The 17,840-nt window shown below is 38.3% G+C and overlaps 1 protein-coding gene across 1 annotated transcript in view; it reads left to right on the top strand.

Annotated features, from left to right (window-relative positions):
* LOC128654044 (ATP-binding cassette sub-family C member 5) overlaps positions 1 to 17,840 on the top strand; it is a 432,957-nt gene that overhangs the window by 225,148 nt on the left and 189,969 nt on the right. The window contains exon 18 of the mRNA XM_053707695.1: positions 9,547 to 9,696. Coding sequence (XP_053563670.1) covers positions 9,547 to 9,696 — 150 coding nt within the window. The remainder of the gene's footprint in view (positions 1 to 9,546; positions 9,697 to 17,840) is intronic.

The following is a 17,840-nucleotide window of genomic DNA, read 5'->3' as shown; positions in this document are numbered from 1 at the left end:
TGTGGGTAATCATGAACTCCTAGCAATTAAGATGGCTTTGACTGAATGGCATCATTGGTTAGAGGGCACCGCCAATCCCATTCAGATTCTCACTGACCACAAGAATCTGACTTACCTAGAGACTGCTCATCGACTCAATCCTCGACAGGCCTTGTTCTTTTCCCATTTTAACTTTGTGGTCTCTTATCTTCCTGGGACCAAAAACAAGAAGGCGGACGCCCTTTCCCATCAGTTCCCTCACTCAAGTGACTCCTCTGAAGCTCCTATTGAACACATCATACCTCCCTCCTGTGTGATTGTTCAACTAAATACCACCCTTCTGCAAAGATTGCAATGTGCCCAGTCTCTCAGGACATCTTGGTTTGAATAGGACTTTTAAGTGTCTTTCCCAACACTACTATGAAGTCTGATGCTCAGGATTATGTGAAAGCCTGCACAACTTGTGCTGCCAACAAAATTCCCTGATCCTTGCCTCCTGGCTTGCTTCAACCATTGTCCATTCCCAAACAACCATGGACACAAATAACAATGGACTTCATTGTTATCTGTGGTGGATCTCTTTTCCAGACTGGCTCATTTTGTACCCCTAACCAAACTGCCTTCTGCCCAATAATTATCGTCTCTTTTTCTCTTGTATGTGGTACGACTTCATGGCATTCCTGTGAATATTGTTTCCGACAGAGGTCCACAGTTCATCTCTACCTTTTGGAGAGCCTTTTGTAAGTTGATTGGAACCACTGTTTCCTTGTCTTCTGGCTACCATCCTCAGACCAACGGACTAAATGAGAGAGTAAACCAGGATCTTGAAGCCTATCTTAGAGCCTTTGTCAACGCTCGCCATACCAACTGGTCTAAGTTGTTACCCCTAGCTGAGCTGGCAAGAAACACTCATTGGCACTCTTCTCTTAAATGTTCTCCATTTCAAGCCACCGCAGGGTATCAACCTTGTGTCTTCTCTCTATCTGCTCAGTCCACTGGGGTTCCTGCTGCAGACCATCACGTCACTGGACTCACCACTCATTAGCAACGTATTCACTCTCAGCTACATTCAGCTGTCTCTAGTTATAAAAAGTTTGCTGATCATCATAGAGCTTCTGAATGTGCCATCCCTGTGGGTGAACGTGTTTGGATCTCTACTCGACATATTTGTCTACGTCAACCCTGTCACAAATTGGGGCCTATTTATCGGCCCTTTCAAGGTCCTGAAAAGATTCTCTCCTGTTGCCTGCAAAGTGGCCTTACCCAAAACCCTGCACATACACCCAGTCTTCCACATCTCACTACTCAAGCCTTACATCAAGAATAGATATACCCGGCTCCGAGCTCCTCCTCCTCCGCTCCTAGTTCATGGTGACCGTGAATATGAAGTAGCTAAGATCCTGGACTCCAGATACAGGCACAGACAACTGCAGTATCTGATACACTGGAAGGGTGACTCTGTGGCAGATCGTTCCTGGGTTCCTGCCCATGATGTATTGTTCCTGGGTTCCTGCCCGTGATGTGCATGCTCATCTTTGGTCTCCAGATTCCATGCTGCTCATCCTTTGAGGCCAGCTCTGGTTCCCGGAGGGAACCCTTGAGAAGGGCTCTATGTCACGCTGTGCTGCTCTAGCCATTGCTAGGGGCGCGGCGTCTCCTTCCCTGCTCGTTGCCAGGGGCTGTGTCGGGTCCGGATGCGTGCGGCACTCATGTCATCGCCACATGCTCCTCTCTCTCAGATGCCGGTCCAGATTCCTGTGGCGTGAATCCTGCACCTATGTAAGTCCCTCAATAACTATCTATCACTGCCCAAGTATATGTGTTACTTTGTGTGCTCCTGGGTGTGATAGATAATTTCTTCAGTATTGCCTTAATGTGTTGGAACCCTGCCTGTTAGACCCCTGAATTGCTGGATTGATATACTGCTGCAGAACTCTGCCTGCCTGACTACTCTGCCTGTTTAACCCTAAATTGCTGGACTGATATACTGCTGCTGAACCCTGCCTGTCTAACTACTGTGCCTGTTTAACCCCTAATTTGCTGGATTGATATACTGCTGTTGAACCCTGCCTGTCTGACTACTCTGCTTATTAACCCCTGTTGTTCTGGATTGCCTCTTTGTTGCCGAACGCTGCCTGCCTGACCATTCTAGTGGTGTGCCCTTGGACTGCTTTACCGTTGCCAAACCCTGCCTGCCTGACCATTCTAGTGGTTTGTCCTTGGACTGCTTTACTGTTGCCAAATCCTGCCTGTCTAACCATTCTAGTGATTTGCCTTGGACTGCTCTCCCATTGCAAGCTGGGGACTGTCCTGCCTATGGTGAGTGCCGCCCTCCTCATCTTACTAACTCTCTCTGCTCTGTGATATACATCTAAATAAATTATTCCTATTTAAAACTAAATACTTACCTATAAAATAAACCCTAATTACATTGTAGCTATCTCAGGATTTATTTTTATTTTACAGGCAACTTTGTATTTATTCTAACTAGGTACAATAGTTATTACATAGTTATTAACTATTTAATAACTACCTAGCTAAAATAAGTACAAAATTACCTGTAAAATAAACCCTAACCTAAGTTACAATTACACCTAACACTACACTATCATTAAATTAATTACATAAAATACCTACAATTAATTACAATTAAATTCAATAAACTAAATTACAAAAAACAAACACTAAATTACAGAAAATAAAAAAGAAATTACAGATATTTTAAACTAATGACACCTAATATAATCCCCCTAACAAAATAAAAAAGCCCCCCAAAATAAAAAAAATCCCTACCCTATACTAAATTACAAATAGCCCTTAAAAGGGCCTTTTGCGGGGCATTGCCCCAAAGTAATCAGCTCTTTTACCTGTAAAATAAATACAATCCCCCCCAACATTAAAACCCACCACCCACACACCCAACCCTACTCTAAAACCCACCCAAAGCTCGTTAGCACCGCACACCATTACCGACAAAAACTCGTAATCTAGCCGTTGGAGAGGTAATTGTAAGAAGTTCCTCTGTGGGTCCAGCAGTTATGCGAAATGAAAAACACAAGGGAGGTACATAGTGTAATACAGTTTTATTAAAGGAAAAGTATATATATATATAAAACACGCCAAATGACCACTTACATTTAAAACCCTCAAGCATAAGAGGTATGAATAACACACATAAAACACCAATATACACAATTAAGTCTTCAGGGTTCTTCCGGGTGATCAGAATACCAATCAGATGTGAGAGAAGTCCAAAAAAGATACCATCCGAGATATCTTCAAAAAGTATATGTGTATATAACACTAAAAAAGTATAAACATAAAACAAAGTCCCAAGGAATAGTCTCCTACATGTTTCAAAGGCTTAATATCCTTCTTCTTCAGAGGATTCTGTATACTAAGACTGATATACTTAGTTGTTTAACTAACAATTATTCATATATCAATTTTATTTAATAATACTGAAGTCTTTTGACTATCACTCAGCGCTGTCTCTCCCTCTCTCTCTCATATATTTTTATATATATATATATATATATATATATATATATATATATATATATATATATATACAGTATATATACTATATACACACACACACATATATACATATATATATATATATACACACAAATACACATACTTCGACATGCATACACACACACACACATATATATAAGTGCTAAGTCGACCTGTGCAAATTTAGGCCTAGATTTAGAGTTGGGCGGTAGCCGTCAAAACCAGCGTTAGAGGCTCCTAACGCTGGTTTTGGGCTACCGACGGTATTTAGAGTCAGTCATTAAAGGGTCTAACGCTCACTTTCCAGCCGCGACTTTTCCATACCGCAGATCCCCTTACGTAATTTGCGTATCCTATCTTTTCAATGGGATCTTTCTAACGCTGGTATTTAGAGTTGTGTCTGAAGTGAGCGTTAGAAATCTAACGACAAAACTCCAGCCGCAGAAAAAAGTCAGTATTTAAGAGCTTTCTGGGCTAACGGCGGATTATAAAGCTCTTAACTACTGTGCTCTAAAGTACACTAACACCCATAAACTACCTATGTACTCCTAAACCGAGGTCCCCCCACATCGCCGCCACTCGATTAAATTTTTTTAACCCCTAATCTGCCGACCGCCACCTACGTTATCCTTATGTACCCCTAATCTGCTGCCCATAACACCGCCGACCCCTATATTATATTTATTAACCCCTAACCTGCCCCCCACAACGTCGCCGCCAGCTACCTACAATAATTAACCCCTAATCTGCCGCCCGCAAAGCGCCGCCACCTAAGTTATCCTTATGTACCCCTAATCTGCTGCCCCTAACACCGCCGACCCCTATATTATATTTATTAACCCCTAATCTGCCCCCCTCAACGTCGCCTCCACCTGCCTACACTTATTAACCCCTAATCTGCCGAGCGGACCGCACCGCTACTATAATAAAGTTATTAACCCCTAATCCGCCTCACTCCCGCCTCAATAACCCTATAATAAATAGTATTAACCCCTAATCTGCCCTCCCTAACATCGCCGACACCTAACTTCAATTATTAACCCCTAATCTGCCGACCGAATCTCGCCGCTACTGTAATAAATGTATTAACCCCTAAAGCTAAGTCTAACCCTAACACTAACACCCCCCTAAGTTTAAATATAATTTAAATCTAACAAAATAAATTAACTCTTATTAAATAAATTATTCCTATTAAAAGCTAAATACTTACCTGTAAAATAAACCCTAATATATCTACAATATAAATTATAATTATATTATAGCTATTTTAGGATTTATATTTATTTTACAGGTAACTTTGTATTTATTTTAACCAGGTACAATAGCTATTAAATAGTTAAGAACTATTTAATAGCTAAAATAGTTAAAATAATTACAAAATTACCTGTAAAATAAATCCTAACCTAAGTTACAATTAAACCTAACACTACACGATCAATAAATTAATTAAATAAAATACCTACAATTATCTACAATTAAACCTAACACTGCACTATCAATAAATTAATTAAATACAATATCTACAAATAAATATAATGAAATAAACTAACTAAAGTACAAAAAATAAAAAAGAACTAAGTTACAAAAAATAAAAAAATATTTACAAACATTAGAAAAATATTACAACACTTTTAAACTAATTACACCTACTCTAAGCCCCCTAATAAAATAACAAAGACCCCCAAAATAAAAAAATGCCCTACCCTATTCTAAATTAAAAAAGTTCAAAGCTCTTTTACCTTACCAGCCCTGAAAAGGGCCCTTTGCGGGGCATGCCCCAAAGAATTCAGCTCTTTTGCCTGTAAAAAAAACACATACAATACCCCCCCCCAACATTACAACCCACCACCCACATACCCCTTATCTAACCCAAACCCCCCTTAAGATCTTCCTACCTTATCTTCACCTCGCCGGGTATCACACCGATCCGTCCTGGCTCCGATGTCTTGATCCAAGCCCAAGCGGGGGGCTGAAGATGTCCATGATCCGGCTGAAGTCTTCATCCAAGCGGGAGCTGAAGAGGTCCATGATCCGGCTGAAGTCTTCTATCAAGCGGCATCTTCAATCTTCTTTCTTCCGGATCCATGTTCGGCGGAACATCCATCTTCACCGACGACTTCCCGATGAATGACGGTTCCTTTAAGGGACGTCATCCAAGATGGCGTCCCTCGAATTCCGATTGGCTGATAGGATTCTATCAGCCAATCGGAATTAAGGTAGGAAAATTCTGATTGGCTGATGGAATCAGCCAATCAGAATCAAGTTCAATCCGATTGGCTGTTCCGATCAGCCAATAGAATGCGAGCTCAATCTGATTGGCTGATCGGATCAGCCAATCGGATTGAACTTGATTCTGATTGGCTGATTCCATCAGCCAATCAGAATTTTCCTACCTTAATTCCGATTGGCTGATAGAATCCTATCAGCCAATCGGAATTCGAGGGACGCCATCTTGGATGACGTCCCTTAAAGGAACCGTCATTCGTCGAGAAGTCGTCGGTGAAGATGGATGTTCCACGTCGGCGGGATGAACATGGATCCGGAAGAAAGAAGATTGAAGATGCCGCTTGATAGAAGACTTCAGCCGGATCATGGACCTCTTCAGCTCCCGCTTGGATGAAGACTTCAGCCGGATTATGGACATCTTCAGCCCCACGCTTGGGCTTGGATCAAGACATCGGAGCCAGGACGGATCGGTGTGATACCCGGCGAGGTGAAGATAAGGTAGGAAGATCTTCAGGGGCTTAGTGTTAGGTTTATTTAAGGGGGGTTTGGGTTAGATTAGGGGTATGTGGGTGGTGGGTTGTAATGTTGGGGGGGGTATTGTATGTGTTTTTTTTACAGGCAAAAGAGCTGAATTCTTTGGGGCATGCCCCGCAAAGGGCCCTGTTCAGGGCTGGTAAGGTAAAAGAGCTTTGAACTTTTTTAATTTAGAATAGGGTAGGGCATTTTTTTATTTTGGAGGTCTTTGTTATTTTATTAGGGGGCTTAGAGTAGGTGTAATTAGTTTAAAATTGTTGTAATATTTTTCTAATGTTTGTAAATATTTTTTTATTTTTTGTAACTTAGTTCTTTTTTATTTTTTGTACTTTAGTTAGTTTATTTCATTGTATTTATTTGTAGATATTGTATTTAATTAATTTATTGATAGTGTAGTGTTAGGTTTAATTGTAGATAATTGTAGGTATTTTATTTAATTAATTTATTGATCGTGTAGTGTTAGGTTTAATTGTAACTTAGGTTAGGATTTATTTTACAGGTAATTTTGTAATTATTTTAACTATTTTAGCTATTAAATAGTTCTTAACTATTTAATAGCTATTGTACCTGGTTAAAATAAATACAAAGTTACCTGTAAAATAAATATAAATCCTAAATAGCTATAATATAATTATTATTTATATTGTAGCTATATTAGGGTTTATTTTACAGGTAAGTATTTAGCTTTAAATAGGAATAATTTATTTAATAAGAGTTAATTTATTTTGTTAGATTTAAATTATATTTAACTTAGGGGGTGTTAGTGTTAGGGTTAGGGTTAGATTTAGGGGTTAATACATTTATTACAGTAGCGGTGAGATTCGGTCGGCAGATTAGGGGTTAATAATTGAAGTTAGGTGTCGGCGATGTTAGGGAGGGCAGATTAGGGGTTAATACTATTTATTATAGGGTTATTGAGGCGGGAGTGAGGTGGATTAGGGGTTAATAACTTTATTATAGTAGCGGTGCGGTCCGCTCGGCAGATTAGGGGTTAATAAGTGTAGGCAGGTGGAGGCGACGTTGAGGGGGGCAGATTAGGGGTTAATAAATATAATATAGGGGTCGGCGGTGTTAGGGGCAGCAGATTAGGGGTACATAGGGATAATGTAAGTAGCGGCGGTTTACGGAGCGGCAGATTAGGGGTTAAAAAAATATGCAGGTGTCAGCGATAGCGGGAGCGGCAGATTAGGGGTTAATAAGTGTAAGGTTAGGGGTGTTTAGACTCGGGGTACATGTTAGAGTGTTAGGTGCAGACGTAGGAAGTGTTTCCCCATAGTAAACAATGGGGCTGCGTTAGGAGCTGAACGCGGCTTTTTTGCAGGTGTTAGGATTTTTTTCAGCTCAAACAGCCCCATTGTTTTCTATGGGGGAATCGTGCACGAGCACGTTTTTGAAGCTGGCCGCGTCCGTAAGCACCGCTGGTATCGAGAGTTGCAGTGGCGTTAAATTATGCTCTACGCTCCCTTTTTGGAGCCTAACGCACTGAAAACCCAGCCATTCTGTGAACTCTAAATACCAGCGGTATTTAAAAGGTGCGGGGGAAAAAATGCACGCGTAGCTAACGCACCCCTTTGGCCGCAGAACTCTAAATCTAGGCGTTAGTTTGCACTCAAGCAAACGCGTTTACTTTCAACTTGTAATACGCACGCAAATTAGAGAGGGCGCGATATTGCTTATTGTAACTTAAGCTAACAATAGTGTGCCATTTTTAATCTAGTCCATAGATAGATAATTAGGAAATTATTATGAGGTGACCTATTTCAGTTTAAAAAGTTAATCATTCATATTTTCTTCTGAACTTTATTGAAAAGAGAGAATTAATCATTGCTTAATAATAACAATTTTAATAGATTTAGTTAACTAAAACAATAACATTATATAGCATAATCTATGTATTCTTGTATTTGCTTAAACATTTTAACTGATGTGGTTTAACAAAATATCTTTAAAAACACTACATCAGCCAGGTCCACTTGAAAAACGTAGAATACTGTCTTCTGAAGCTCACTCGTCTTCATATTCTTGTTGGTTCATAAGGTTTAGTTAATTGAAATCTCTTCAGATACATCTTCACAGTTTTGAGAAAAAACAAGCATATGTGATAGTATCTTCTAGATAGAAAACTTGCCCAAAATAATCTTACAGAAACCTCTAGGAGAGCATGACATGAAGGAATTCATAGAATTCATTAGCCAAAAAAATAAACATTGCAGCCATGAATATACAGACTCATGCTACATCATTTAAAACTAATCCTTATTTAAGGATAATGCATCTTAAAGGGATTCTAACCCCAATTTTTGAGCATGCAATTTTAAGCAACTTTCTAATTTACTCCTATTATCAAATTTTCTTCGTTCTCATGCTATCTTGATTTGAAAAATCAGGACTGTAAGCTTAAGAGCCGGCCCATTTTTGGTTCAGAACCTGGGTAGTGCTTGCTGATTGCTGACTAAATGTAGCAAACCAATCAGCAAGCGCTACCCAGGTTCTGAACCAAAAATGGACCGGCTCCTAACCTAAATCTGAACCATGAAAGAAAAAAATTGGATTTAGTATCCTTTTAAATAGAAACAATCTTTAAAGTTTTCCTCAAAATAACATTTTATTTTAAAAAATCAGATTTTTAATTTTTTCTTTATTTTTAAATCATTGATTTTTATCCAACCTGGTTGCAACCATCGCCACTGTTAAACCGTTTGTATGTGGGTATGATGGGCAAACTGGTTTGCTTAATCACTATATTTTCACTTCTAATAATTTAAAAGTATTGTTTCTTTTTAAATATTTAATTCAATTGATTTAAAAGCATCCTTTCCAGTTTGGCATGATCTACATCTGAAGACAATAAGAAAACTACAGGTTTCTTTTAGAAGTACTTATGACATCTTGTTATACTGGTTATAACAGTACTGAAATTTAAAAGTAATTCCATTGCAATATTGTATCTGCAAAGGAGATGTTCAAACAAAATTGTGCCTTGTGTACGTGTTTTTAAAAGTAAATAAGTGTAGGTGAATGGGCTTTCAAATGGGATTGTACCTTTGTGAACACAAAGTCCAAACACGTTCATGACGTTTTACAGTGCATATGCCTACTTTATTGGTGAGAGGTGTCAACGTAAAGTATGGTTTTCATATATAAATGATTAACAAAACATTTCTAAGCAAATATTTTGTATCTATTTTTCATATTTTATTAATGTGTGTAGAACATTTTACTTGCAATATGCTCCACATAAAAAAAAAATATCATATTTAAGTAATCTCTCTCTTTTCTCTTTATTAGAACACATCGATTAGTATGAGCAACGAGACGGCTGTTCAAAACAGCAGCATGAAAGATAATCCGCAACTGCACTTTTATATTTATATTTATGTTATCTCCATGGTATCTGTTCTGTTTTTGAGATTCTTTCGTGGATTTGTGTTTGTAAAGGTAAAATTATATTCTCTTTTATCAATTATATTGTAACATATTTTTCAGTTCATCCTTTTTGCATACTAAGGGTCCAAATTATCAAGCTCCAAATGGAGCTTGAAGCCCCTGTTTCTGCACAAGCCTTCAGGCTCGCCGGAAACAGTAGTTATGAAGAAGCGGTCTTAAGACCGCTGATCCATAACTGGTCCGCTGCCTCTGAGGGTGCGGTCTTCAATTCGCCCGATCCTATACAATCGGACTGATTGACACCCCCTGCTAGTGGCCAATTGGCCGCAAATCTGCAGGGGGCAGCATTGCACAAGCAGTTCACCAGAACTGCTTGTGCAATGCTAAATGCCGACAGCGTATGCTGTCGGCATTCAGTGTTGTCTGTTGGACATGATACGTTACAGCGTATCATGTTGGACAGACAATGATAAATCAGCCTCTAAGGCCTAGATTACAAGTGTAGTGCAAATCTTATCATGAGTAGCACTTATGTGATCGAAAGGTTGCAATATTCTGCTGACCCTATTGCTGGAGCTGGCAATATGATCATGTAAGGTGTTATCTGTAGTACATCCTTCATTGTGGTACAACTTGTCTGCTTCTTTTCTGACCTTAACAACACCAAACCATATTTTAAAATGTAAACTGCATTAAATTACGATGTGTACTTTTAGTAGAGAACATTGGTAATACTTAGGTTTGGACTATTTTTCAATGTCCTATAAGGTACGAAAGGAAGGGGTTAAGTTTAAAAAAACAAATAAAAATAAAATAAAAAAATGTTTGCTTACCTGATAAATTTCTTTCTTTCTGGATATGGAAAGTCCACAACGTCATTCAATTACTAGTGGCAATTACTAGTGTAACATTTTAAAAAGTATGCAGAAAGGACCAAGTTGCAGCCTTGCAAAGCTGTTCCACAGAAGCTTCATCTTTGAGAGCCCAAGAAGAGGAGACAGTCCTAGTGGAATGAGCTGTAATTCTCTCAGGAGGCTGCTGTCCAGCAGTCTCATAAGCAAAATGAATCATACTTCTCAACCAGAGGGAAAGAGAAATAGAAGTAGCCTTCTGACCCTTACCTTTTCCTGAGAAACAAACAAACAGGGCAGAAGACTGGCGAATATCCTTAGTTGTGCAACAGACATTCTTTATGATAAGAAGGATTGAGACAGTGTGAGGATACAGGTCTAAATTTCTAACATTCTCAGTAATCAATTGATTATTACCTTGAAAGGTTTTGTATGAATCCACAATCACCATTATATCATTACTTAGATATAAGGTACCTGTGTGTATTCAGTTTTAATAATGGATTAATAGTTATTGACACAACTATGATTCTCTTTAGTTGTGGCTGACTCATTTAATATGATTAGGTATAAACAGAAATATATTATAGAATGTGGTTTTGATGAGATGAACTAATATCTCTGATTATAATGAAAAGGATTGGTGATTCATTGTAAGAAATGAACAAGAGATGCCTGTTACAATTTTATAATGTGCTCAGAAAACAATCGTCAAAGTCATATAGTACTTCTGAATTTTCAGTAATGCATTACCCTTTATAATAATGTCCTAGCATGCTTACAAATATTTACGGTGGTGCACATACCTTGAATGAGAGGTTATTGATAAAGTATAACAGCGTGTCTTACTTGGATATGGTGTTTAGTTCAGTATCTGAGGAGACAGGAGAGCGGCGTCTGATGCCTGCAGCGAGTGATCAACTCCGGCGTGCTGCGCAGTGCAAACAGAGAGTCGGAGGTGACGTCAGCACTAGTCTGAGCGTCCGATGCGAAGAAGTTACGCTGAGAGCTGCAGCAAAACACAGTTGCTGGAGAAAGAGAAAGTTAGATCTCCCCTTCTGGTTAGTTGATATAGTTATTACTTATGGGTAAACCTTCAGGATAAAGGTTTCTGAATGAGCATAAAAATAGAGAGAGTAGGAATGTTCTCAAAAAATAAGAATGCTCAAGGCTAAATATTCTTAAGAAAATAAAGAGACAAGTTGCAGTCTCTATAGCTCTTCAATAATCAAGCAATGTCTTATGGGTAAAGTGTGCTTAAATAGTATACCTGAGGGGAGGAGAACTTGTCTTAAAGGCACAGTGAAATGGTTAGTGCTGACAGATCCCCCCATTCAAGAGGGCCTCCCAGCAGTCCGAGGACCCAGGTTAAAGGGGAAGCGAACATGAAAGTCCTTCAACAAATCAGGTGCATTTAGATCACGGAGAGGAACCCATGAATTTTCATCATCTCCATAATCTTTCCAATGTACCAAGTATTCAAGGGTTTTTCTACGATATCTAGAATCCAAAATCCCATCCACTTCATAATCCAGTGGATCGGGTAATGGGAGAATGGAAGTGTCAGTGGACGGGGGTGTAGTTCCCAGATAGGGCTTTACCAATGACACATGGAATGAGGGATGAATTCTCATTGTGGCAGGAAATTTCAAAGTCACCGCATTTTCATTTATTACCCTGAGTATAGGGAATGGTCCTATATATTGATCAGCAAGTTTTTTGCTTGGTACAGGTAATCTGATATTCTTAGTTGATAACCATACTATATCTCGAGGTTTGTATACTGGAGATGGAATTCTCTTTCTATCGTAGTATTTTTTCTGGGCTTCTTTGGCAGAAACCAAATGATCCTGTAAAGTGTCCATAACTTCTTTCAAAGAGTCAGTGTAGTTGGAAACTGACGGAGAATGAGAAGAAGTAATAGTATTTGGATATGTACGTGGATGAAAGCCATAGGTTGCGTAAAAGGGAGAGACTTTTGTTGAAGTATTGATCGAATTATTATAGGCAAATTCTGCACTAGGCAACCAATCTAACCAGTCATCCTGTTGAGATGAAATAAAACATCTCAAGTATTGTTCAAGAGTTTGATTCAAACGTTCCGTTTGACCATTTGATTGTGGATGAAACGCTGTCGTTAGTCTGAGTGTAATTTGTAAAGCTTTACATAAATATCTCCAAAATTTAGATGTAAACTGACTTCCTCGATCAGTTACAATGGATGCTGGTAAACCATGTAATTTAACTACATGACTATGGAAATATTTTGCGGTAGTAGAAGCAGTTGGTATTCTTTTTAATGGGATGAAATGGGCCATCTTGGTTAAATGGTCCACTACAACCATTATGGTATTATGACCATTAGAAATTGGTAAATCTACAATAAAGTCAATTCCAATCATATCCCAAGGTTTTATAGGTATTGGTAATGGTGTCAAGAGACCATAGGGCTTATGATGTTCTTTCTTTTTCTTTGCACAAATGTCACAATTTATCACGTAAGAATGAATGGAAGTTTTCATCTAAGGCCACCAGTATTCCCTGCCTATTAGTTTGGCTGTTTTTTCAATGCCTGGATGCCCGGCTAAAGGGGAATCATGATGTTGATGGATAATCTGGTTCCCTAAAGTTGGTGGAATATAAATCAACCCATTTTTCATATATAATCCAGATTCAGAGTCTGGAGTACAAATAGGTGGGATTTGATGATCCACGTGTTGTGCTTGGTAGATGTCAGATGTCTCTAGAACTGTAGCTGCAATGATTTTAGTTGGTGGAATTATGTATGTGTTAGTTTGGGACTCTTCTGGAGTTTCAAAAGAACGTGATAAAGCATCTGCTTTTTCATTTTTCGTACCTGGAATATAAGTTAGTATAAAATTAAACCTGTCCAAGAAAAGGGCCCATCTCACCTGTCTTGATGATAAGGTTTTATTTTTCTTCAAATATTGAAGATTTTTATGATCTGTGAAAACTTGAAAAGGAATTGCTGTCCCCTCCAAGAGATGACGCCAATGTTCCATTGCAGATTTCATGGCTAATAATTCCTTATCGCCTATTGAATAATTTCTTTCTGCAGTAGTTAATCGTCGAGAGTAATAAGCGATAGGATGAAGTTGATTATCATGTTTATCTGGTTGCATTAATATTGCACCAATACCAACATTTGAGGCATCTACCTCCAAGGTGTAGGGCAATTCTGGATCAGGTATTCTTAAAATTGGTGCTGTGGTAAATTTTTGTTTCAAATCGTGAAAAGCACGATCAGCATTGGAATCCCAAACAAATTTTTGTTTACCTGTCAATCTTGTTAAGGGTTGTACAATAGTGGAATATTGATTAATAAACTTCCTATAAAAGTTTGAGAAACCTAAAAATCGTTGTAAAGATTTCAAATTTGTAGGTGTTTGCCAATTGATTATGGCTGTTACCTTTTCTTGGTCCATTTGTATGCCATTGGGAGAAATTATATATCCCAAAAATTTAATAGTGTCTTTATGGAACTGACATTTTTCCATTTTGGCGTACAATTGATGTTCACGAAGTGTTGAGAGAACCCATCTTACATGTTTTCTGTGGTCCTCTATAGTTTTAGAATAAATGAGGATATCATCTAGATAAACAATTACGCACACATCCATAAGTTCTTTAAAGATCTCATTTATAAAGAACTGGAATGTGGCGGGGGCGTTTGTCAAACCAAAAGGCATAACATTATATTGGAATAGCCCATATCTTGTTTTGAAAGCTGTCTTCCACTCATCTCCGGATTTCATATGTATTAAATTGTATGCACCTTTTAAATCTAACTTGGTGAAGATGTTTGCACCTGTTAGTCGTTCAATTATTTCCGGGATGAGTGGTAATGGATATCTATTTTTTATCGTGACTGCGTTTAAGGCTCGATAATCAATTATGGGTCTGAGTGTGCCATCTTTATTTGTAACAAAAAAAATGGCTGGTGCAACTGGTGATGATGATGGGGATATAAAACCTTTTCTTAGGTTTTCATCCAAATATTCTCTTAGATGTTTTAATTCTTTTTGTGAGAGGGGAAATATTTTTCCTGATGCTATCTCTATCCCTGGTTTAGTATCAATTGGGCAATCAAAATGCCTATGAGGTGGGAGAGTTTCAGCATTTTTAAGATTAAATACATCATTGAAATCATGATATTCATGAGGTAATGTAGGACTTATGTGTCCGATATTGACGTAAGGGAAACATGTTTTTTGACAATATTGTGAGGTGAAAGTGATTTTATTTTGTGTCCAGTCTATGGTTGGATTATGTTTTTGTAACCAGGGTATACCAAGTACTATAGGGTGAATTGAACTAGGAATAATGTCAATGTAAGAAACTCTTTGTGTCCATCAGGTGTGATGGTTAATAATGGAATTGTGTGGTGAGTGATAGGCCCCTTTAAAATTTGAGTACCGTCAATTACCCTAACAAAAACAGGAGAGGTTTTCTGCAGAATTGGTATTTTATTTTGTTTAACTAATGATTCAACAAGAAATAAACCATCAGCTCCAGAATCAATGATGGCTTCGTTCTGTAGTTGTTGACTGTCCCACTGTAAAGACAATATTAGTGACAGGTAGGGTGTATTTTTAGATTTTTCACATGAACAATTAAATGATAACTTACCCTTCTTTTGATGAGAAAGAATTGGACATGTGGCAACATCATGGTCTTTGTTTCCGCAGTAAAGGCAGAGATTGGCTAACCTTCTTCTTTGTTTTTCTTCCAAACTTAGAGGTCCGCGAATGGTACCTATTTCCATTGCTATGGGAATCATTTGGGTTTTTTCTTGGTAAGTTTGGAAAGTTCTTTTGGGAGTGCTTTCATAAAAGTGTTTTTCAGTCTTCCTTTCACGGTACCTTCTATCCATTGCTATGCATAACTTAATTAATGCATCCAAGCTTTCAGGAAAATCCACTCTAGACAGTTCATCCTTCAAATGTTCAGACAAACCTAGGCGGAACTGGTTTTTCAGGCTTACTGAATTCCACTCTGAATCTGTTGCCCATAGTTGAAAATCAGATATGTAATCCTCCACGGGCCTTTTTCCCTGTTTAAGGGATCTTAATCTATTTTCAGCGGTTTGTTGTTTATTAATATCGTTGTATAGTATAGCCATAGTTTGGAAGAAGTTCTCAAGGGAATTTAAAATGGGATCTTCTGATTCAAGGAATCTATCTGCCCACGCTCTGGGTTCTCCAGTGAGATAGGAGATTGCTGTAAATACTTTAATCTTGTCAGATCGGTAGGTTCGTGGTTTTAAGGTGAAAAGTAGTATACAAGCATTTTTATATTCACGAAATTTTGTGCGATCTCCAGCAAAAGGAGTAGGGGGGTTGACCTGTGGTTCAGGTGTCTCATTAGTTTTTTGGCTTATAAATTCATTTATTACTTGCTTTAAACTACTATTTTCATTTTTCAATTCAGTTAGTCCTTGTGCCAATATTTCCACCTTTTGATTAAGTGTGGTGATCTGGTTGGCCATTTCAATAGGATCCATGTTGTACCTAAAAATATGTGTGAGTTTTTAATGTTTTTTGGGCTTGATTATTCTGTGAGGATACAGGTCTAAATTTCTAACATTCTCAGTAATCAATTGAGTATTACCTTGAAAGGTTTTGTATGAATCCACAATCACCATTATATTATTACTTAGATATAAGGTACCTGTGTGTATTCAGTTTTAATAATGGATTAATAGTTATTGACACAACTATGATTCTCTTTAGTTGTGGCTGACTCATTTAATATGATTAGGTATAAACAGAAATATATTATAGAATGTGGTTTTGATGAGATGAACTCATATCTCTGATTATAATGAAAAGGATTGGTGATTCAGTGTAAGAAATGAACAAGAGATGCCTGTTACAATTTTATAATGTGCTCAGAAAACAATCGTCAAAGTCATATAGTACTTCTGAATTTTCAGTAATGCATTACCCTTTATAATAATGTCCTAGCATGCTTACAAATATTTACGGTGGTGCACATACCTTGAATGAGAGGTTATTGATAAAGTATAACAGCGTGTCTTACTTGGATATGGTGTTTAGTTCAGTATCTGAGGAGACAGGAGAGCGGCGTCTGATGCCTGCAGCGAGTGATCAACTCTGGCGTGCTGCGCAGTGCAAACAGAGAGTCGGAGGTGACGTCAGCACTAGTCTGAGCGTCCGATGCGAAGAAGTTACGCTGAGAGCTGCAGCAAAACACAGCTGCTGGAGAAAGAGAAAGTTAGATCTCCCCTTCTGGTTAGTTGATATAGTTATTACTTATGGGTAAACCTTCAGGATAAAGGTTTCTGAATGAGCATAAAAATAGAGAGAGTTGGAATGTTCTCAAAAAATAAGAATGCTCAAGGCTAAATATTCTTAAGAAAATAAAGAGACAAGTTGCAGTCTCTATAGCTCTTCAATAATCAAGCAATGTCTTATGGGTAAAGTGTGCTTAAATAGTATACCTGAGGGGAGGAGAACTTGTCTTAAAGGCACAGTGAAATGGTTAGTGCTGACAGACAGAGAGAAGGAACAACAATTTCCTGATTAATATTTCTATCCGAAACCACTTTTGGAAAAACAAAACAATTTAGTACGAAGAACTGCCATATCCGCATGAAAGATAAGGTAAGGCGAATCACACTGCAAAGCCGAGAGTTCCGAAACTCTCCAAACAGAAGAGATAGCAATAAGAAACAAAACCTTTCAAGATAGCAACTTAATATCTACGGAATGCATTGGTTCAAATGGAGCTCGCTGCAAAACTTTAAGAACAAGATTAAGACTCCAAGGAGGAGCAACAGGTTTAAACACAGGCCTGATTCTGACCAGGGCCTGAAAAAAAGATTGAACATCTGGCACATCCGTTAGACGCTTGTGTAACAAAATAATGCAGAAATCTGACCTTTCAGAGAACTGACTGACAACACTTTCTCCACACCTTCCTGGAGAAAAGACAACATTCTAGGAATCCTGACCCTACTCGAAGAGTAGCCCTTAGATTCACACCAATAAAGCTATTTACGCCATACCTTATGTTAAAAAATTTTGAGTAACAGTCTTGTGAGCCTGGATCATGGTCTCAATGACTGACTCAGAAAATCCACGCTTAGACAGAACTAAGCGTTCAATCTCCAAGCAGTGAGCTTCAGAGAAACAAGATTTGGATGGAGGAATGAACCCTGAGTTAGAAGGTCCTTCCCCAGAGGCAACCTCCAAGGCAGTCGAGAAGACATCTTCACTAGGTCTGCATACCAGATCCAACTTCGGCACCCTCCATTTGAGGGTTAAACTGGAGAACACCTCCGGATGGAGAGCCCACTTC

Source organism: Bombina bombina, chromosome 3, assembly GCF_027579735.1.
Source record: "Bombina bombina isolate aBomBom1 chromosome 3, aBomBom1.pri, whole genome shotgun sequence".
Lineage (NCBI taxonomy): Eukaryota > Metazoa > Chordata > Amphibia > Anura > Bombinatoridae > Bombina > Bombina bombina.
The sequence above is the reverse complement of the archived record's forward strand: the minus strand, read 5'-3'. Positions and strand labels throughout refer to the sequence as shown.